The 23,204-nt window shown below is 40.5% G+C and overlaps 1 protein-coding gene across 4 annotated transcripts in view; it reads right to left on the reverse strand.

The window, feature by feature from the left end:
* Nucleotides 1-23,204, reverse strand: part of FBN1 (fibrillin 1) — a 144,875-nt gene that overhangs the window by 115,914 nt on the left and 5,757 nt on the right. For all 4 annotated transcript variants that reach the window (XM_030954970.1, XM_030954973.1, XM_030954971.1 and 1 more), the window contains exons 3-6: nucleotides 14,815-14,897; nucleotides 13,807-13,905; nucleotides 7,026-7,121; nucleotides 5,426-5,521 (exon numbers count right to left, since the gene is read on the reverse strand). In XM_030954970.1, coding sequence (XP_030810830.1) covers nucleotides 5,426-5,521; nucleotides 7,026-7,121; nucleotides 13,807-13,905; nucleotides 14,815-14,897 — 374 coding nt within the window. The remainder of the gene's footprint in view (nucleotides 1-5,425; nucleotides 5,522-7,025; nucleotides 7,122-13,806; nucleotides 13,906-14,814; nucleotides 14,898-23,204) is intronic.

Raw genomic sequence — 23,204 nt, forward strand, 5'->3', positions numbered from 1 at the left:
GCACCTTTTCTTTGGAAAGTTCCATGAGAAATCAGTTGTGGCCAGCTATTTTATTTTTTACAAGTTTTGGCTGAAATTAGAAAAATGGGCCTGGTAAAATGGTTCTAAGAGGGGAACATGAGCCCTAAGATACACATTCTGGATTTCTCAAATGTAACACCATGCTGCAATGACAACCAATATCAATAAAAGCTGATTCAATCTTTCAGCACACATACACACCAAAAAAAATTACTCTCGTGATACAACACATGAGAGGAATTCTTTCCAATTCTCCCTGGAACACTGCAGAGCACAGATCTGGCAGTGAAGGCCAGTCAGGGAAGCTACAGCTTTTAACTGTCTGCACTGTGTATACAGAAGTTATAGCTGTATGATCTGCATGCAACATCCCATAATCTCTCCATGTAGGTAACTTCTACAAAGCCTCTCCTCCACTGGCCTCCGCTCTTCATTTCTCAAGACACTACAAGGCAGACAGCAAGAACCACAAGCAGGCACAGCCAGCACAGGGTCCAGCCAAAAATTGAACCCAATTTTTTGCACAGCAAACAGAAGCCAGAAGCTGACAGCAAAGCTGGAGGCAGGAGTCAGGTTCAACAACAAAGCTCTTTGCAGTACCAGAAGAATGATCTAGTGACTCTCCTGTGAGTCCTTTCCATGTCCTACATACAAGAACCAAATCTTACAGATCAGAACAATGCAGCTATTTCATTCAAATGTTTTGGCGATAATTTATACCAAATATAGGCTCCACAATTTGTGATTAAATTTGTATGCATCTCCACTGCTACGACTAAAATCAAAACAAAGCAACGTCCAAACAATACTTTACTGCACATCTAAAGGTCAGTGTCCTTAGCAGCCAATCAAGAAAGCATGGAAATATAAAAAGGTCTGCCAAATAGCTGAATGAAAACTTTAGATTTGTTTGACTGAAACCAAAACTCAATTTGGAACAAAATGTAAATGTTCAGCTTCGTGTACAAAAGTTGGAGCCCTCACATCTCACAAGAGACCTAAGCCATATGTACTTAATCATTTGTGGATCTTGATTAAGCTTATAAGCATATATCTGAAGAAACATTTTAAAACTAGCTATATGATATTTTAAGACACAAAGCATAGAGCAAGCAACACAAGACCCGTTATGGGGCGAACATGCAAAGACCAGAACAATGCATAAAAGTCTTCCTATAAATAAGATCCCTAAAAATGCTTTTTGGCATCAAATAACAGGCTGAGTCCTGAGTTCTGATCCAGAGATCTATTGATTATATTGCTAAGTATTACAAACCACCTAAATCACACACAATCATTCTGTAGATGCTGACTTCTCAGCCATAAAGCTGCAGCTTCAATTTTAAAAATTAAAAAACTCATCCAGTTATCTCAACCTCTTTTTCAAAAAAGATAACCAATGGAATTTTTATTCTAAAACTGAAAGACACCAAAGGTGACAACATATACTGAAATTATTTTAAAGTCAGTAAAACATCACTCTGTGGCTAAATATATTGATCTTCAGTCTGAAGCCATTTTTCATAACTTTCCAGGGGGAAAAATGTATGCAAGAGTCCTTATTGCAGGCCGTCAAGTTTAGCCATCCTTCAGTTTGCTGCTATAACACTGGACATGCATGCATTCATGTTACAGGGCTGCAGAAACTACATGTCTATGTCAACAGATGTGTTTCTTGGAAGAAAGCAACAGCAATCAAGTTTATTCAAATGTTTGCCAGCTACCATATGCTGCAATACTACTTTAAATGCAACATAAGGCTTTGGGAACATACTTTTGCTGCTATCTACACTTTGTTATTTACTTTCCATTTAGACTAAATACCAGAGACGGGGCACACTAAGGGGTGCAGTGTCCTCTTTGTAAAAACATTTTACCCGTTGTAGTATTTAGAAAGAAAAAAAATATACAGAGCCCTACATTACTCTTGACCACTTTCAGCGGCTGCACTTTCATAGGGAGGCTCCGGGACAGATATTTTTACATATGGCATTAATTCTGGGAACTTTTAATAATGGCCAAATATAATTAAAAATTATGCAAAAATTCCTGCCATGAAGAGAGCAGTACAGAAACGACTCTGTCTGAAGAAAAAGCAATCATTTGCTCATATTCTGAGTCCATAAAAAAACAAAACACACGTGGTACGTTTTTAATATTTGAACTACATCAGGCCCAATTCTGCCCCTATGTGAAGCAAGTGGCAGAACTCCAGAATGCAGCAGGATTGAGCCCCTGATGTTGTCACAAGCATTCAAATAAACAAACAGGTCTGTAACACATTCTAAGCTTCCACTGTGTTCCTCTAAATGAATCCAGACAGAAAAAGAAAAGCACATTTCATTGCATTTCTGCAATACAAGGATAACAACAACGTACAACCTTCTATTATATAGAACTCACCCTCTTAAAGTACTATCATCCAAACATCTAAAGAGAAACAGTTTCAAAGAGTCAAGAAAACCTTTGTGCACAAATTTGTAGGCAGCTCTACCAAATCTGTTTTTTTGATCTTCCTGAGCTCCTAACATCAATTTTTCTTTGGACTTTCATAAAGTGCAAGATACAAGGAGGTTTTCACATGACCCAAACGTGGGCATCTCCCACAGCCAGCTAAATCCTCTAGGCTCTTTTACAGACAATAGAAAGAGCTGTCAATGTTCTGAATCATCCTCAGGGGAACATAAGCTAAGTCTCTGGTCTCAGTCTCTTCAGCAAGTCTAAAAGAAACTGCAGAATCTGTAACTCTCTCAAGTTATTCAGCATTAACAGTAAAATGGCATAAGGATGACATCCAGTTTTTAACCAGTGGGAGAAATTTTGCTTTGTCCACATCTTCATTTTCTGCTATCTGTGATTTCATTAATAATATGATTACTGATAAACTAAAAGCTGAGTGCATCTCTCAGATCTTAACTAACTCTGAAAGCTTGGGCCAAAATCCAGGAAGGCCCTTAAGCACTTGCATAATTCTAAGCATATTGACATCTTGGGTTTGAACTTAAAGGCATGTCAAAGCTCATCCCTGGACCACCGCCAGAGAACTCAACACCTTCCTAAAAGCTGTCCCTGAAGTTCAATTTTTAACTGAGGCAATATCTGTGAAATATTTTCCTTTTTGGGCTATGTATTTTAAATGTGTCTTAAATGGCTGTAGGAAGCACTCCCAACTCCACTACACTTTTACTGCTGAGTTTATGTCAAGTCCACCTTTTTGAACACTATTGGACAGAAAAGCCAGGTCTGTTGTTTTATGACACAGCTGCATATACTTGACAGTATGTCCAGGCAGCTTCTCCTGCTCTGGAAAGGAGCCAAACACCACACACAACAGCTCAGGAGTTAATGATACATGTGCACCATGACAAAGTTATTGATCCAGCTCTGGTGAAGCCTGTCTCACCAGTGGCATGGCATACACTCCCAGGACATGAAGAGGAACTCCACTGATAAAAGTGAATCTCATAATTCCTTATGCTCACGTTTATAGTGTTTTACACTAAGATTAACACTTCTAAGACATAGAAAAAAGTGATTTGTGTGCCAAAACGGTCCAAGGCCGGCTGCTACCTTCTCAAAGAATGACTGAATAAATACATAGAAATACTCATGCCACAAATTTGATGGTGTTTGTTACACTTTGAAAGCAGTGGATCTTCCACCAGATAAAGCCCTTGATCTACACAGAAGTCTTGTCTTCATTAACAATCACACGGTCAACACTGACTGAGGTAATGTATGGAAAAACTACTTAAAACAGTAGACACTGTTTTAGAACAGAACTACACAACTTGTCTCTGTAGCTAAGAATTTTGTTCCAACCACCTGCAACATTTTAAATGTTTTCCCTATCGGATTATTAGAATAACCCCACATGTTTGGTTGCCTCGACATCTTTTTATTCAAGTCAGCTCTGAGTTATGACATATGCAGCAAAGGCTGGAATAGTCTTTGGTGTGTGACATATGTGCCACAAACACTCTTTGACTGTTACTGTTAGTTGATGCTTGTAGAAAAAAGCACTGGATGATACACAGCAGTAAATTACTTCCATAACTCTTAGTTTGTGGGATGGCATAACCTAGAACTCAAATCACAGCCAAACAGATGGAGAATGTGTATGCCACAAAACTGTATCACTGCACATTACATTTATATCCAGAAATGGTGTTTTCAAAACAATCTGCTTCTCCTGCTTCTGCCAGAAATGGCATAGTTTAAGACACCATTTCTCTTGAGTATTTTCCTTCCCCCCCCCACCCCCGACTCCATGCACAGAGATGCTTTGGTTTTGTTTTGTTTCCTCCCCTCTTTCTTTTCTTTCTTATAAACACACCATTTTACTCTACAAGGCATGAATCTTGTCAATTTTCTGGCTAACATCCATTCACATGTACATCAGAAGCCCACCAGGGAGTGTCAAATCCACAGAACTTTCCAAAGCTAGATTCAAAATATGGACCTCTTACTTAGCTGACAGCTGTGTAAAATCATATGCAGCCAGACAACTCCCCAGTGACCACACAGGTGCATGTGCTGAACAAGGCAAGTTATTCTAAGACCAAGATTAGTTTATACTTGAAAAGTTATCTTCAGAAAAAAGTTTTTCTCATGGCATAATGTGATTCTGAGACCAAAAAACACCACACCCCTTTTAGAGGAGGGGAACATATTAGCTCAGCTAGGTAGAGAGACTGCAGAAAATCTGTGAAAGCAGCCAAATTTCAGAGGGTTTCTGGGAAGATATGACAATCATTTGGCCTCAACACAGCAAGCAAGCATTAACCAGGAATACTACAGCTCATTAATGTCTATTTTCTCTTTTATTGATAACTATAAAATCAAACACGTGTTTTAAGTAAAAAACTGCCTACAGACAAGGCATGTAAGTTACAGACTTCCACCTCAATTGTGCTCAATGGCATGCATGTAATTTCAGGACAGCTTGACTTGGCTCAAATGGCTCTGTGCCACCAATTTCTCACTCCACCCACCACCAGGAAAGATTATACCTAAACATTGTCCACTGCTCACAAATATAGTCTGCAAAAGAAAACATTACAGAGACAAGATGCTACTTATCATGTACATCAAATTCAAAGACTTTTTCTGATGACTTGGAAACTGGAGTTTGAGCAAAAGCACACACTTTCATTTGCCACCTCTTCCACTGGAGTGTTTTCATCACAAACAAAGTAAACAGCTATGTCTGTGTTTCCTCCTGGCCTCTATCCTTATGAAGTTCACATACTTCTAAAAATGCTACTTACAATTTATTTTCTGTCTTGAGAGCAACAAAAACAAACACAATCAATTCAGCTATAGAATACAACAGGTAATGGCCCAACTACCTACTGCTGGAGGTGCTGGAACATAATGATTGCCACTGATTTAAGGCACGTACCTCTCTCACACTGGGGTCCAGTAAAGCCATACGTGCAGGCACAGCGGTTCGGAGCTACGCACCTCCCTCCATTGAGACATCCATTTTCACAGACAGCTGCATCAAAGGGAAGGCAAGAGTAATCTTTATTGAGCTGTTTTCAGAAAGACATGAAGGTATGTACTTGGCCAACTTAGGTAAACTGGTAAAAATGGTAAACAGACCAAATTCTTTTCCTAGAATCTACTTCATGACCTTTTACTACTTCCTGGCCTCATTAGTACCGTGAGCTCATCATCAGTGAAGCATAACACAAATACAGGAACAACCACAGCTTTTCTGACCTCTCAGAGCCTTTCCCTTTGGGATAGCTGGACAATCCCATAACTTCAAAATAATATCTTTCAAACTTGTAACAAACAAACACTGATAGAGATTGCAGATAGAAGATGGAGAGGAATAGTTCAACTCTAAATCCTCAAATGTGTTTGTTCCTTCTGTAATAATTCAGTAGTGAAAGGATGTTCACTGGTGTTAAAAAAATAAGGCTATTAACTAGGATAGCAAAATTTAATCAATATCTATTCGATGTTAATTCAAATACTCTTCCTCTGTATCATGTTGTCACTAGCTTCAGAAGTCAATTTTTTAATCATAAACTCCAAAAGAAATTCTTCTCAGATATTATTAGAAAATACAACATGCACATGAAAAAGAAGATTTTAGATACAATTTCTTGTTCATTGAGTAATGTTATTCTTTGTTCCGTTTCACATTCACATCAGTAGAAAGAAGATTTCCATTTATCCTCTTTTATCCACTTGATATTTCACAGTGAATGCAGAAATACAATTCTTAATCCTTTCACCATGTGATCCTCCTCCAGATTATTAGGGTAAATTCCTGGTCCCACTGAAGTTCATGTAAAGTGTGCCATTGATTTTGACAGAGCACAAAAGGTTTTCATTAAATGGGCTAAACACATTTTCTGTGTCAGACCAATATTTCACTAGATAGCAATGTGACAGCCTTGGTTAAAAGCAGTGTCTACATCCTTATTTGAGTTACTTCACAGCATTCCAGCCAAGAACAAGAGAGCACCAGAGTCAGTTTGGGAGAAATTTCAAGCAGCACATCCAGGATTGCTTTTGACTAAGGACTGACTGAGCAAATAAAAAAATCTGTCAATCAACTCTAATAAGACAACATCAAAATTTCTAAAGCATACTAGCTAAGTCTGATGCAAACACTGAAATGAAAACAAGACTTTTTATTAAAAATCCTCATTTTATCTATAAAATGAAAACTGAATCCCATGTAAACTTTAGATGTATGACCCACTGCTCTAGAGGGTAAGAAATCCTGGAGGTCAGTGGGAATTATGGCAGCGTGAGAACTATAGGATCAAGTTATATCCAATTATTGTCACATGGTGTTTTAATAGTCTTGATCAATAAGAATTCACTCAGCATTCATTACAAAGACATGTATTTTTCTGTAAAATTTCACTATACCCGATCAAAAACAAGCTCAACAGCAGCTGAAGCTTAGTGCTAAAGAGTGTCCAATTCACACATCACAGAACCACATAAGAGTATCTACATTCTAGGAGTGTACTTACGCTGCCCACAGTGAGTTCCTGTATATCCCTTCTGGCAGAGGCAATGGTCATCACTGCAGCTACCTCCGTTCATGCACCGGATGTTACAGTGTTGGACTTGAAAGGAAAAAAGATTTTCCTCAGTTAAATCAAACCAGTCAGAAACACTTTACTTTTTGCTAAAGGTAAACATTTACTTTTACTTTTTTTTAGGGATTGATTCAGTGAACCAGAAAGTTTTAGAAGTCATCAAGAATGCACATTTTAGGACACATGGAAAATGGCACTACAGAACACAATATAGATTCAGAGTTCCTAAGGATTATAGGACATGGTGCAAGAATTTGATGCACCCTCTCATTCAAATGAAGTCAAAGGTATTTCACATGAGCATAAATCCTCAACATTTCTTTCCTACTTTGCAATTATGAGAAAAAGCCTTCAATAAGGGAAAAGTACTAAACTTCTGGCAGACAGCATCATTAGAAAGGGAGCCTTATCATCTGGGAAGTGGGGAAGTATTGAAGGGAAGCACATAAGGAAGCTCCTGAAGACAACCCTGTTCTGCTAATACATGCAACACCAGAAGCTGACCTGGCCAAGCAGGATTTCTTGCATAAAAGGGAGAAATAACAGAGTGATTTCTTTTTGTATGCCAACTGTGGGCTCATCCCACCAGTAGAGCTGCTGTGTTGGGAGCTGCAGAGCTCACAGACAGCCCTTCCCCAGAGCCAACAACCTTTCCCTCCCAAGGGCAGAGGCAGGGGAGCAGCAGCACTCTCTCCCCAGCTGCAACCCTATCACTTATAATGGTTAACAGGCAACATAAGCCCCATGCCAGTAAAACATCATGTCTCTGAGTAATTTTTCTAGTAATAAGGGCAAATATATTTCTTAACTAGATGTTGGGAGCAACTGAAAGTATGTCAGGCTCTTCATAAGGCATAGAGAAGTGGGCAGATCTCCCAACAAAGCAAAGTCCTTACAGGGCCTGCTGTCCAGCACAGCTGGGAACTGGGGCCTGCACTCCAGTAAGCAGCTGGGAAATGGTTTTCCTCCTAACAGGAGCCACATGAAAGGCTCCTCCCCAGATAGGATTACAGTCTGATCAGTGTTTCAGTAGATTGTGATGGACCACTGGATACCTACACCATGCTGTCTGAAATGCTCAGGATTGAAAAACGGAAATTGCATGTCCCATCAGAGCCTGCAGCTAACAGGTGCCATGCCAAACACCAAATTTTTCATCTCACACAAAACTCTTAGGCATCATTTGGCTTTTAACAGTTCAGAAGTATGTGAACAGAATTTTTTTTATTTTCAAGCAGAAATAATAATTTTAACTGTATTGCCTTCTATAACAATATGATTCCACAAAACAGAAGTAAAACATAAAACTGGAGAAAGAATTGAAAGCTATCTAGTATTTAAAACACTAGTAACCTTAATTCTTCAATTATAAAAGCAAAAACTGTGCATTACATTTCTTATGTGTCTAAGAGTTATTATACATCTTTGTTCTGCTTTGGATGTACTACAGTACTTCAAGCAACAAAAATGTACTAACATTCCTCAAGAAAAAGTAAAATTGTCTGCAAATACAGAGTGAATATCTGGTGAAGATTTTTGGACAATGTCCTAAGTAGGTCAGAAAAAGGTGTACAGTTACTTTAAAATGTGTAGTTCAACTAGCTTTATACAATCTTAGAAAAACAGAGGGGATTACAAAAAGCATAGGAAATGATATCATCTGTCAAGCAGGGAAGGAACTTAAAAACCACAAACTGATTTCAATTAGAGCAAGCTATGCCAAGAGCTAATTTCCATTCCCACACGAAGACCAAAGCCATTTAAGTAGTTTGAACTAAATTTGAGATTAAAAGGTTAACAGTAGCTTAAATGATGATTTTCATCTTATCTGTTCATTATAAATAAAGTATATTTCCTCATTTTGGGGATACACACACAAAGCTTCCATAACTTGTCTTACTGCTTCTTAAAATAACTTTTTCAAGGTAAAATACTTCTTCCTCCTTTTAAAACTAAAATCATTATGGGAGACTGCTGGGACACCCAGTCATCCTTACTAAAATGAGCCATTTAAAGCAGTGTGCTTTCTTGCCTATTACCAGGCAAGAGGATCACTGACATAGTCAGTAAACTAATTACTTATTTTCTGCCCTCTTTTGTGGGAATGTTGGAAAGAGTACTTCCAAAATCATACAGACTATTCTGTAATATTATCCTTCCAAAAGTTTACAGACACACATTCAAAGGCTGTCTGGAGCCCAGATAATGATTTTAAAAATGCATTTTTGAAAACTAGCATATTAATGCAGGTCCAGGTTCTCTTTTCTCAGCTATATCAACAATTCCATTAATGTCAGTGGAGATATTCCAGTAAATGAAATAAACAGTTCCAAGATATCACACTGACAGAGACTCAACGAAAAAGCACAGGAATTACCATAAGGCTAGTGAATCAGTGCATATAGCTTTGCCTTATCTTGGCATGCACAGGAAATGTTAATATCAATAAATGGTTGCTTTTAATCAATTATTGTTCTTTTTCACATCCAATTTGTAAACAGTCTGCACTGGAAATGTCTTAAGTCAAAACAGGAATAACTGCAGGAACACAACTTTATAAACCTGCAAAAGAGCCAGCAAGACCATACATATCCACACAGGCTTCGCGTGTGGGCGGAAGTTGTGTTTTTTATCAAAGTGCTGCCCTCTTAATCATAACAATTCCTGACTTTTTAAATAAATACCCAGCAAAACTGAGTAAAGACTTCATCACACCCAGAGCACTGCCACAAGCACAACCGCTCATGAAGCGTGCAGGAGCTCACCAAGCAGACGAGAGGTAGCACACCGGCTGTCCACTCTGCCATCCCAAACTCAGAAACGTGAGGTGGGAGGCTCGGCACTCCTCAGGTGGGAAACCGGCGGCGCCGCTGGCCCGGCCCCTCAGGCTGAGCGCGGCAGCGCGGCCAGCGGGCACCGCAGGAGAGGCCGGCTCTGCCTCTGTGCCACTGCCGAGGAAACGCTCCCAGCCCCGGCCGTGCATGACGCAGGGCTTTGCCTGCCAGGAGCTGTAAACAAGGAATGACGGCCGCATCGCATCCCAGATGCTCAGCGTGCTTTCTCTGTCAAGTGACTGACTCAAGAGAGAGACGGCAGTTAGCGCCAAGGCGGGACACGAGCCTGCTGCCCCACGGCCCTGCACAAGGCATAGACAAAATCCGCAGTACCCTCAACAACTCTGGGAACATTCGAAATGCAAGACCTTACCCCACCTCTGACAGTAGCAGAACATAAGGGGCTGAGGTTTTACTGCCATTGAGCAGATGCCACCCATAGCACCTGAGGAGTGGGGTCCCAGGACACGGAGCCAAGGCCCGGGCTCAGCCCCACACCACGGGCAGTCTCTGAGGAAGACTCCGGGCAGGAAATCTCTGAGGAGAAGCTCAGACCTCGGCTGTGCCTCTGATGCTGCTGGCAGGGGCGCAGAGCAGGCTCTGGACACAGACGCTTATCTCCACAGCCATCACCCCGAGCACCCACCACAGCTGCCTCTGTCACAGCTCCCTTCCTTCAGGAACAACCCCAGCAGCAAATGCCTTCCCCTGTTTCAGCCGGCCAAAACCATTCTGACTACAGAAGCAAAACCAGGGGCTCAGCTCAGAGACAGACCTGACCCATAACCCTGGGAGCAGCCCGACATTCTCCTCCTCGCTTGCCCTGTGCTCGCCCAGGGGCAGAGCAGCAGCTCTAACACGCGGCAGGATCACAGAGCATGAATGAGGCACAAAGAGGGGACGGGCTGCAGCAGTGACAGACACGGACACAGCACCCTGCAGCAGTGACAGACACGGACACAGCAGCCCCAGCTGTGACAGACACGGACACAGCAGCCCCAGCTGTGACAGCACCCTGCAGCAGTGACAGACACGGACACAGCAGCCTCAGCCGGGAGCTCTGGGGGCGGCAGTGAAGCCGCTGCCACGGCAGAGCTGGCAGAGCACGAAGCACAGGACACCTCCCACAGCACGGAGCGCTGCACACCACACACAGCTGCACCTGCAGCGTCAGAGCACACACACATCACAGCCAGCAGCAGGGAGGCCTCCACATTTGGCACTCTTATCTCCAAGCCTGCTGTAAGCACACCCAAAAATTCACTAATTACACAGAAATAACCACTACTCAGTCAGTAAGTTTACTGATGTCACTAAAATCCCTGCTGAGAAAACCACCAGTTGATCTTTTCAACCACAAATCAGATTCCTAAAGCTGACTCTTAACCAGAAAAGCCCCAGAAACTGACCTGCATGAGAATCAAACTTGGAGGCTTTGTTTTACTCTCGAATCCACATGCTTTCCAATCCACATTAAATATTTTATTTTGACAGACAACCAGAGTATAAGAGTCACTGCCAATTCAGTTTCTATCTATGGATGTACCTGCTAGAAAATCTGTGCCCACTACTGATTGTTTAAGTACTAAAGACACACATAGCTTAAAATATCTAAAGGATATCTCAGACACATCTCATGTACAAGAAGCTATACACTTAATTCTGAGAAATCATGGAATTTTCACTCATATTTGCTATTTTTATTTTGCATGTGACAAACATATATAATTTACATTTGATTTTTAATTATTTAATTAGATTTTTTCTTATTTTAAAAACATATCATTAAAATAAGGTTTAAAGAATTAATATTCTGACAAAATATTAACTGTTACCAAAGGTAGTTGAAAGTAACCATTTGGTGTCAAACAGTACTTTTTACTTTTACTTTGTTTTCTAATTGCAGATCTAAGTCATTGTGGTCGATTGTCTAAATACATATTCATGGCTTTTGTCTACAGTGCCAACAGCACAAATGAGTTACATAAAGTATGTTCTGTAAGTCCTAATGATGTGCTAAATCATAAAAATATTAAACATGAGTGCACAGAAGCAGTGGAGTCTCTTTTCTCTACAACTTACCAGACACTTTTGCTTTTAGAATTGGTATGTTTTAATAAATAAAGGGGATGTAACCACATACACAAAATGTATATTACATCACTGCAGAAATTGAACAACTCCAATGAAAGCTAAAACTTGGAGAACAATGGTAGAGTATTTCAGAAGAAGAGCTACAAGAAGAACCAAAAACTTTACCCTATTTTTCTTTTGAGTCTTGACTCACAAAAGACTAGAGTGGGGCCAAAGAAAAACATGAGGTAAGGCCCACTTGTTCCTGCCAAAGGTGCCAAAACATGTAACAGGTACAGGGATGTATCTCTCCTTCTGTGCCCTGAAGGGTATGGCGAGAAGGTCATACCTTCCTTTACTGCCTTACAGGACTAAGGCATAAGCACCTGGTAAAACAGTAGCTGCAAACCCAGGCAGGAGCACACCACCACACACATTTGTGCAGCATTTTGCACCCTTCCCTCCCTCCAGTACTCTCTGGGAACTCCATAGCTCCCCATCTTCCTCATGCTGTCCTCTCCCTAACATACATCACAGGAGCATGAGATGGGTTGAACTACAAAGAACAATATTTACCATTTTAGTACATGCCATTCCATTACATTCTGCAGTTGTTTATGTTTTTCCACTGGCATAAAAGCATTAAAAGGATGCTAAGACCACAAACTGAAATGGTCAGTTATGTGGGAAAACTCTTATCAACCAGGAAAGCAAAAAAATGGCAAAGTAAAAAATACAGAAGCAAAGCAGACCACACACTGAGTTTCAAAAGATATTCAGAACTAAAAGGATAACCACTTTGCATAATATTAGAGACCTCAGCTGAGTGCATCCCCCACTGACTTCTGTTAATATGTTGTTCAGATAGTTATAGGCATTTGTGGGAACAAGTGTCCCCCAAAATTCTTTCCAGAAACTTCACATGTCATAAAAAAACTAAATCTTCTACATTCTAAGAGACAAGAACCACGTTCAAATGAGAATACAGAGTACTTTACAGTTGGCATCTCAGATACGAATCCTACTCAATATCAAACACTCAACTCATGTTTAGCCATTGAGTTCTCTGTTCATTGAATGAATTTAATTTTACTTATTTTTCCCTGCCTCTGGGGAACCTTCCTTGAAAACTTGAAATACAAGCATTTCTAGGAAAATTCATCTCTCTGAAAAGCTTCATTTTCAAAGAATCTTTGTTTTTCTGATGAAAAGCTGTTCCACTTAAAACCTTGAGCAACTCCGTACCTCTAGTACCTGCAGAAGTGTCACCTGAAGAAAGTCAGCAGTATTAGATTCAGAAGATATGTACTGAGCCTGGCAAGGAAATACTCTAAAGCTTGTAGGCCTAGGTATTAGCATACAGCCTACATAGTGTCTGGTATATAATCCTTGAAATCTGAAGGAAATTCCAAAGCATGTCAAGATCAGCCAATTGTCAAGAGTTGTCTCTCTATCATTACAACTTTTGTTGTATACATGCTCATGCCTACCATTGAACAGAAATAAGGTATTTTCCAGAAAACAAGGAGGATGGGAATTAGTGTTACAAAGTGGCAAATGAAAATAGCTTCCAATAAGACTGATTTGGGTTTGATTTGGCAAAAAAAGAAGCGTCTCCAAAAGCCCATCTCTGAGTCATTCTTCAGTTTCATCATAGAAAGCTACACTTCCCTTCCTGTGGTAAAAGTATGTCTGGTGACTGAGAGGTTATTTGTCTTAAATACTGACCACTGAACTATTTTACATACCTTAGTAGCTTCACAGACTCAAAAGAGCAATATCAGAGACACAGAAGAAATACTTACTTGATTTTGAACCACAGGAGGGGGCTATCTGACCATTTGGGCATGTGCACATGTTTGGTCTAGAGCAAAATCCATCCCCACAGGAATGTCTGCAGATTGCTATTAAGAAAACATAAATGCCTTTAAAATATGTCTCAAAAACCTCAAACACATAAAAAAACACCTGACAGAAAATTCAGTACCATAACATAAATACCCACAAACTCATTAAACCGCATACAACAGATCCCAAAACAGATCCTCCTGTTCATCTGCATCTTTATAGGGGGCAGCTAAGACCTAGATCTTCAACATCTGCTATGAAAAGGTCTGGGAACATGCCACAGGCCACACTAGATATGGGGTGATTTCCTTGGAAAAGTGAAACTGTTTTCCATTTTACCAGACCTTCCTGGAGGAAGGATGGCACTGAGGCAGCAACATAATGCTTCCTTTATTTCTGCACCACACACAGACAAGAGCAGTCATTCCCATCTGACAGCACACTGCTGCAGGATCTCTGGAGAGAGTCTTATCAGCCTTGGGCAAATTGCCTTTAGGAATTATTTCTGGTACACTGTTCTACTACACGTGAATATGCATGTAGCACTATGATGTATGCATATATTTCTATCCCTACATATATATTTCAGGGATATGGTCCAAAGAAGTGGAGAAAATGCATTTGCTGGCCTGATGCTGTTGCCTCCTTCCATTAACCTAAATAGATTAACATATTCCACTCATTCCCAAGAGTTCACACACCCCTTGGAACCCTTTACTAGAGACTTAAACAGAACATGTGGACGACATTAATCTTTTGTTAAATATTGGTGTCACATCACTGTGTTGTAGCCCATGAAACTTTGTATATTAGCTTAACATATCTTAAATGGTAAAGCAATCATGCATAGCTGCTATTGAAAACATAGAGAAACACATTTCAGTTCTGGTATACAATAAAACCACCCTGAGACACAGAAGCACGAAGATAAACATCAGTCATAGCACAGAACGAGATTAACTTACGGACTATGCATTGGTTTCCACCAGGTAACGTTTTCCATCCAGGGCAGCAGTAGGCATTGTAACGTGATCCACACACATTTGGTCTGGGAAAAAATAAAAAGGATAAGGATGAATTCTTATTTTTACTCAGAAATGTGTTTTAGAAGTAGAGACATAAAATGGCAAAGGTAAATCACTGCAATATACATTTCAATAATTAAATTTAGAAGTGTTGTATGGTTTTGGCCTGTAGTTGTTGGGGTTTTTAGGTAACATACACTTCTATAAATTAAAGATTACATTACAAGCACAAAATCGAATCAGTAACGTCTGAACAACAGGAATAGAATGCGGAAACTTTGTCTCACAACACTCCATATCTGAAGAAGTAACCATCCAGGTTTTTTGAGCAAAACTCACACTTAAATAAAAAATGAGCGTCCAGCATCATTCATAACTACAAATTAAATCTAGTGTTCTTTGAGTGGGAATTTTTATTCTTCCTGTTGCTGTATTTTCTTTACTCTAAAGCACTATTACTGTTCCCTGTTTTGCCCATGAACAAAACTATGTATGTGTGAGTGAAACATGCCAACAAGAACATGCCAAATAAATGAGTCAAAATATGTTAATTCTTCATTAGGAAAAATTACTTACTACCAAAAATAATCAAGGATGTGGGTGTATGTAGTGATAGGGTGCTATGAAATTAGTATGAGGGGCATACTGCCCTCCTTAAATGATGTATCTACAGGAATTTTTCTTTCCAACCCATTCCTCTCATCCACCTTTACCTTGTCAAATAACTTCATTACTAGAGTTTATGACAGTTGAAAGCTGACAGGACATGACATTATTCCTATCATGATTTTATTGATAAAAATAGAAAAGTTGAAATTATTCTATGTCCCTCATACATAGAGGGACAATAGATTTTTTTAATCTATCTTATTTGATGCATCTATCCATGCAAATAAAGCTAGTAAGAATACTTTCAAAAATGGGAACATGTGCCTTCTTTTGTTTTACGCTTAGTAATCTTAGCAGAGGGAAATTTTACAAACTCTGCTAATATTGTGAGCAATTACTCAATAGATTAATGCAGCTAGAACCAGCTAGAAACTTCCTAGGAACTGCTATATTAAAATATTGTATACAGATTAGAGACAGATTGAAGTGTTTACTGTTTTAAGAAGGGTTCTCTATTATTATTTTGTCCTTGGTCTTTCAGAAAGTTCTTCATTGCTAGTATTGCAATGTTTAAGTAAACAATAGTTACTTCATATGGTGAGGCCACTTAAGACAAACAATCTCAATATATACAAACATTTCTTTATGCACGTTTTCCAACTAACAAAAGTTATATACTCTGTTTATTTAGGGATATGCAGTACTAATGCAATTTCAAGTATTCTGACTATACCAATTTCAGTGATACCTATTCTTTCCAACCATGGCCAGAAACTACTTAAGTCAAAGCAAGCACTACCATCACCTTCCACTGGTGCTGGATAATTACAAAGTAGTAACAGAGGTGAATGTGAGCAACACAATTGGACTTGTTGCAGGGTCCTTTTCCCTTCCTGCAACTGGTGTTACAGACTCAAAGTCTTATTCATTTAATTCCAATGTATTCAGTTTTAGTAATGTCAGCCACTTCCCTGCAGGGTTATAACCATGTAACTTTCCTAGAGTTCCCTGTTCATCAATGCCAAATGTTGCTCCACAATCATCTGCCAAGTAAGACTGGCAAGCAGACAAGTGAGATTGCTTTTCACCTTCTCCAGTCAGAAGAAATAATGGAACTTATTAAGACAGATAGAATGGGTTTGTTGCTACCTGTTACAGCCTATGGCATAAACCACCCATTTCCTCTTCCAGCTGGTGAGGATCTATAGAAGGCTGACCATTAAGTGATGTTTATGTAGTCTGCCAAATTTCAGTCTCAGCAAGTATGTGGCTTTGGGGACCATCTGGTCCACGTTATGAGTCAAAAGCAGATTTCTGTGTCACAGAGAAACCTGTTTTTTTCCAAATGGGACTCTGGAAAACCTAGATGTGCCAGCAACTATGAAGTCAGAGACCCCGAGAGCCTTGAAGCTGTCCACAGGGTAGACTAAGCCATACAACCAGGAACCTCCAATTCCAGAGCAGTGAGCTTAGCTTTGAAAGAAAAAAAAAGAAAAGTCATCAAACTGTACTTCCATGGAACAGTTTGAGCCTGACAAGTGCATTTTCCAGTGGAACACTTTTTCGTCAGAAAGCTGCTGTCTAGCTTATAAAAGAAACCTATATTAAAGTCTGAATGTTGCTTCTTTGAGACAGAGGGAGTGTTCTTAAATCGTGCATATTTGTAAAATGACTTTGAAAATAATTAATTTTGAAGGTTAATTAATTGATATTTATGAGGTGATCAGACACTATAGCAATAAATCCCCATAAATAAAGTATTCAAGGCAATAATAAATCATTTACCTCATGTAAAATCCTGGAATCCATCAATCAAATTGTAAAGGCTCTATCGTGGCACTTACTTTGAACAGTTACCCACTGTGTGTTGAATAGAGCATATTTTCCTGCTGATATTATAAGCTATAAATACTAAAAAAGCATTTTATATTCTTATAAAACTGTTTTCTTGAACAGCACTAGAAACAGAATGCAGTTATAAAATCTGATTTGTAATGATAAAATAAGCAAGAACATATCTGTATGCCCTGAAACTACCTATAGCACCTTCCTTTCGCTCCAAAGCCCAGATAAGGAACAGAGAATCTCAGAACAAAGCTGCTACCATTGGAATTTAAAAAAAAAAGTCTTATGTTTTATTTTGGAGACACTTAATGAACTTGTAAAGTATAAAATGATTTTTGTAATGGTATAGTGCTGAGAGACAGGATGGCTGATGCCCAGAGTTTCATCAAAGATGTCCAAATTAAACAAGATATTATGTCTTTGATTAATGATACACAAGTAGAAATTCAGTAGCAAAGTGAGTTGAACTATCAAAAGACATTAGACATGAGACATCAACTCGAAAAATCTTGGAACAGCAGAGAGAAAAAGGTTCATCTGGAAATTCTGATAACTAACACTTGAGAGTGACAGTTTTGCATAGATATTGACAGCACCTGCATGCACCAAACTAGAAGATATTCTTTGCAGAAACAGCCACAGGGGCCCTATAGCCATTACCAAGTAAATCCGTGTGGGTCCCTCCCCAGCATGTGCAGAATGAGCCGGGCAGAGCTGCAGCATCGGCTCCTGAGACACATCACTGCCTCTGGCTGGCACAGCCTCTCAGATAAAAGGTCTCCTCTCTCCACAGGGCAATGCTGATGTCACCCACGGGAAGGACAGACTGGGGCTGTCCCTCCCGTGCTTCCAGAGCCCTGGCTCAGCTGGGATGTGAGGCTGCCTGGCTCCCCCAACCTGCAGCCGGTACCCAGGCACTGCGGCTGGATTGGCAGAGTAGGCATACAGAGGTAAAATAATGAGAAGCAAACTGTGCTAAGCTTGGCAGAGTCTTCTTATCAGCTATAACCAGGCAGCGAGGGTACATGACAGCCAGAGAGTGAGGGAGACTCCCAAAAGCCCTGTGTGAAGCCGGCAGCAGTGAACACCCAGCCCAGGAATGGCAGGGACACCTCTGGCATTGGGACTGTCCTCGTCGGAGCCCATGCTGTAGCCTGCCAGGGGGGAGGGCTAATTCTCTACATCCCCACTCTGCCCTGCCTGTGACCCCTCGAGGAAATTACAGCCCTCTCCGGAAGAAAGCATTGCCCACCTGCAACTCCCATGGGAGGAACAGTTTCTGGCACTGCTGTGAGCAAGGCTTCAGGCAGAAATTGTGTCAGCAGCACTGCCATGCACCGGCCAACGCGGGCGTAATCCGTGCTGAATCAAACCCAAAGCACGGGTCTCAAATAAATTACACAGACACCAGGCAGAGTGGGCAGAGAACAGCTGAGAGAGCATGAGAAACAGCTGACCACCAGTTAGAGAGCTGGGATGCAGGGATACTGGGAAGGGTTTCCCATAGCTCCCTCAACTCGATTTTTCTCTCTCTAGGAAAACACACAGGGACTCTTCCTTGCAAGAGGACAACTTCTATTAACTATTTGGCTGCAGTGGTTAGCATATGACCCAGTTTTCTGGCAGAAAAATAACATTTAAAGCAATATCATCAGCCAGGGGTTGTTTTTAGAGAAAGCTTTGCCTATTTTCCTTCTTATGTGGGTAACTCTGGTAGCTCCTAAAACTGTACCCAGAACTATTTGCTGATCATGTTCACATAAAATTGGAGTGATGTTTCCATGCTTGCACTGGGCAGTTAAAAAGAATGACAAACTGCACCTGAAAAAATGGAGGGTTGGTCTTAAAAATGTGCTTGTTAAGGCTCCAGAATGCAATGATGAAAAGCTTTTACTAGTAGGTTTCAAGAGACACAAAATCAGATTTATACTTTTTGCTGTAAACCAGCTTTTTGTACCTACCTAAATTTCTCAGTGTCTCAGAATAAATACTAAATGCACAGACTGGAGCAGCTCAGCTGACTCCACTGGAGTTTTACTCAGCTTTCTCACAGAATCAAGAACTTCCATCGCCAGATATAGTCCAAATTTTAGTGGACACAGCAATGAGCACCCTGATTTAAATTCACCCTGCTCTGAATGGGGGTTGGACCACATGGCCTTCCAAGATCCCTCCTCACTTAAATGACACAAGCCAAGTATGCATAAATTAGAGGTCAGTATCTAAAGCACCTCCTTTAGCTGTGCTGGCACCTACCCCCTCCTCCAAGGAGCAGTGAGCAAAGCAGAACTGGGAAGGGAAGATCTGGTTCCTGAAGCTATTTATTTCAATCATATAAAAGGAAATCCTATGAAACTATGCTATACTCTGGAACAAACACAAAATTTAACTTCTATTATACTATAAAGAATAAGCATGCGCTTTTAAGCAAAATATGTATTTTTACATAGAAAGGATTGCATCTGATGTACTCATTTTTTCACTGCAATAAGCAAGCCTGTGCCATGCAGAGAGCCTAATATGATAACTATTTCTCACTCTGACAGTAAGGATACTGCCGTCCCAGAATGCTGGCTCAGTTCAACTAAAAAAATAACACGCTGAGCAGCTCTACGGGTATCTTTGGCTCTGGCCAAAAGTTCAAAATGACATGCAAGTTTCCTGCAGCAACACTGAACACTTTTCTAACCCTAACCTCCATCACACTGTGACAGCTAAATACAGCAATCCAACAACAGCATTGACATTAAGAGAATTCTTCTGCAATTGCTCTGAAAATCCAACCCTGTCTTTTGCAGGGACACGCTCATCTAACCTGACAGCCAGGCATTGTTCTCATTCATAGCCAGGGACAGACGCGTTTCTGGCATGTATTCCTTCATTGTTCCACTTGAGAATGTCAACGGGTCCAGTTCAAAACCCATCTACAGGGCTGTGTAAGACACATAAAGTACAAGGACATCACCACAAGAAACCATCTGCCAGTGGACAAGTGAGGGGATAAACAGGAAGGATCCCTCAGGTACTTTCTTAAAACACACACCAAAAAAAAAAAAAAAACAAAACTAAAAAGTTATATTCAAAGGACAAGAAGTCTTTTCTATCTGGTAGCACTAAAAACATCCCATGGGAAATGGATGTAACTGTGGGCTAAGGCATTGCTTAGCTGTCCAGATGTCACTTCCAAGAGGGGAACAGGGAGAGATAATTTCACATCTCCAAGTCTACTCCCTACACTCATCATGTACCCACTAATGGCTGCTGAGGGGGCAAACCTCTAACAGTTTCCCAAGGGAAAGCATCCAGGGAGCTCAGGATTGCCACCAGCCCATGCCCAAGCTGAGCAGCAGCACAAGGGCTGGTGTGGGGCACACTGGCCAGACAAACCCAAGGCCAGCCAGCCCCTTGCTGAGGCTTCCCTGGAGGCTGCAGGTTGTGCTGGTACCACCCATCTTCCCCCCCCCCACAGAGGACACCCAATACTTTAGGGACTCTCCTATAGCTGACACTTGCACCAATACTGGCAGAGAATGCCCTTAGGTGTTAAGCAATATCACTGATTTGTGTATTAAGTGCTCTCCCTTAGGCTACTGAAGATTTATTTTAGGTAAGTTATCAGTATTTCTCCTCCCTTCACTACACAATATTCTACCCTTTGTCTCTCCCCTTGCTGGGACAGTGACTCCACATTTTCAGAAGGTTAATTACCTGCACATCTGCCATAAGGAAATAGGAAAACTCTGTTTTAGTTCATATTGTCCCTAGCAGACACTGGTGATTTACTCTGTACACAGGGAAGAGAAAAAGATGGAATATTAAAGAGAAAAACAAAGAAGAAAAGAAACAGGAAAATAACGTTCCTGAAAGGAAACAAATTTTAATTTGAAACCTCAACTGAACATCACTGGATATTCTGATGTCCTCCAGCAAAATATGAGAGAGAGGGAAGCTTGAAAAAGAGGATGAAAATGATTAAGCCTGTAGACAAAAGAACTGTGGCTTTCATTTGGTATTTCTGAGGCTATAATGGTCATGAATCATTTCATAAAATGAGAAGTAGAAAGGAAAACAACAGATTCTCCAGCAAGTCAACATTGAAAATATTTTTCCAGATAAAAGCTAGACCTCCTTCATACTTCAGTCAAGATCTATAAGCAAAACCAGAAGGCAGAGGTTTTAATTTAACAGGCTATATTTTACATCCCAATGTACCTTCCAAAGAAGAGCCCAACTTTACTGAACTGTCACAAAAGACCAAATGATTGTCCTCATGCCTCTACCTGCACACCAGCCTTAGCATGAATGAGGCTGTTCAGTAGGTCTGAAATCCTTTTAAGAAGATTAAACAAATAAAACTAGGTGGGAAGGTCAGAATGGATGAGTAAACAACCAAAGGAGAAATGTAAGATTGAAAAGCTACAAATATATTTCCCAGCACAGTGCAATGGTTAATCAGAAACACTCCAGGCCACAATTGCTCCATTCTACAAAAATATTTACTGAGTCTGGGGAGCAAGACCAAAGTGACAGACTGGCCTCTATATCCTCTTCATCTTTAGGGTTCAGCAGGGAGATGAAGAAGAAGAATGAGATGGGATTCATTCTCATTGCAAAACAAAAAAGTTAATTATTAATTTCTTACTATTTTCATATGTGCACATTCAAAGATCTCGAGGTCCTAAAATCTTACTTAAGTAGAGATGGCCTCCTATTACCCAGTGTCTATCACATTTCTACCAAGAGGAAATCTTCCTAGTGATCCATACAGCTAAATATTTGGGGTCCTTCATTTTCGGTAACACTATTCTAACAATCACAGGTTGCTCAGTCCATCAACATATTTAAAGTGACCCTTGTCAAAAACTGTATTGAATTCATACACTAAACATTCGAGCTTGCAGGATGGAAGAGGAATGACAAAGACTGTCCTAAGTGAGCAGCAATGTTGAGCAACACACCACAGGAAAGGAAAATAAACATACAGGGAAACAGAAGCTGTAATCTTATTTGATAAGGACAACTGTAAGTGAAGCTGACAGATGGACTGTTCCTGCCAAGCTCTGACCCAGAGATCCTCCCTTTGCTCCCATATCAACTGAGAGCAGCCCTACACTTACTTCAAGTCTGCATCCTCGAGCCCAGCACAGCCCCAAAGGCTCTGATACTGGTGTGAAGCTGCACATAGACCAGAACTTATCCAGTGCCCAAGGGAAACTGACCCAGGAGATACAGAATCTGATGAACAACTTGTGGAACCACCACTGAACACAAAATGTATCCTGTGCTGGCTCACAACAGGGGAGAAGTCTACTTTCATAATAGTTAAGTAGGCTCTTGACTGAGGAAAGTGCAGCTATGCAAAGCCAGAGTTTCTTCTGTCTCCTCGGAGGAATTCTCTCAGGAAATCTGCACAGCAAACTGCAAATTACTGCACCCTGCTCCAACAAGACACACTTCCTGCAGGTGCTGTTCTTCCCCCAACTCTTTATGCCTCCAGTTTCTAAACACAGTTACACCCCTGTCAATAAAAGTTCATTTAAACACTAACAAACTGAGATAACAAAGTCTCCAGAAAGTCACCACCACACATAAGATGAGATAACTGCTGCACACCAAAACCACAGAAGAAAATTATTATCTGGAACACAAAGAAAGAAAGTACTATCCATGACATCTCTTGTGTCTGAGTAAGGCCTATGGGATTAATCTGTTTCTAACCTGCCAAGCAACTATGTCATAGCAACAATCAGCCTTAAAGGACCCCTCAGGATGCACCTTCCTGCAATGGGACACAAAGTGACAACCCTGATGTGAAATACACAAAACCCACCACAGGCCAGCTGTGACTGGTCCTGCAGCATCAGGGGCAGTGTGTC

Source organism: Camarhynchus parvulus, chromosome 10 (genome assembly GCF_901933205.1).
Source record: "Camarhynchus parvulus chromosome 10, STF_HiC, whole genome shotgun sequence".
Classification (NCBI taxonomy): Eukaryota; Metazoa; Chordata; class Aves; order Passeriformes; family Thraupidae; genus Camarhynchus; species Camarhynchus parvulus.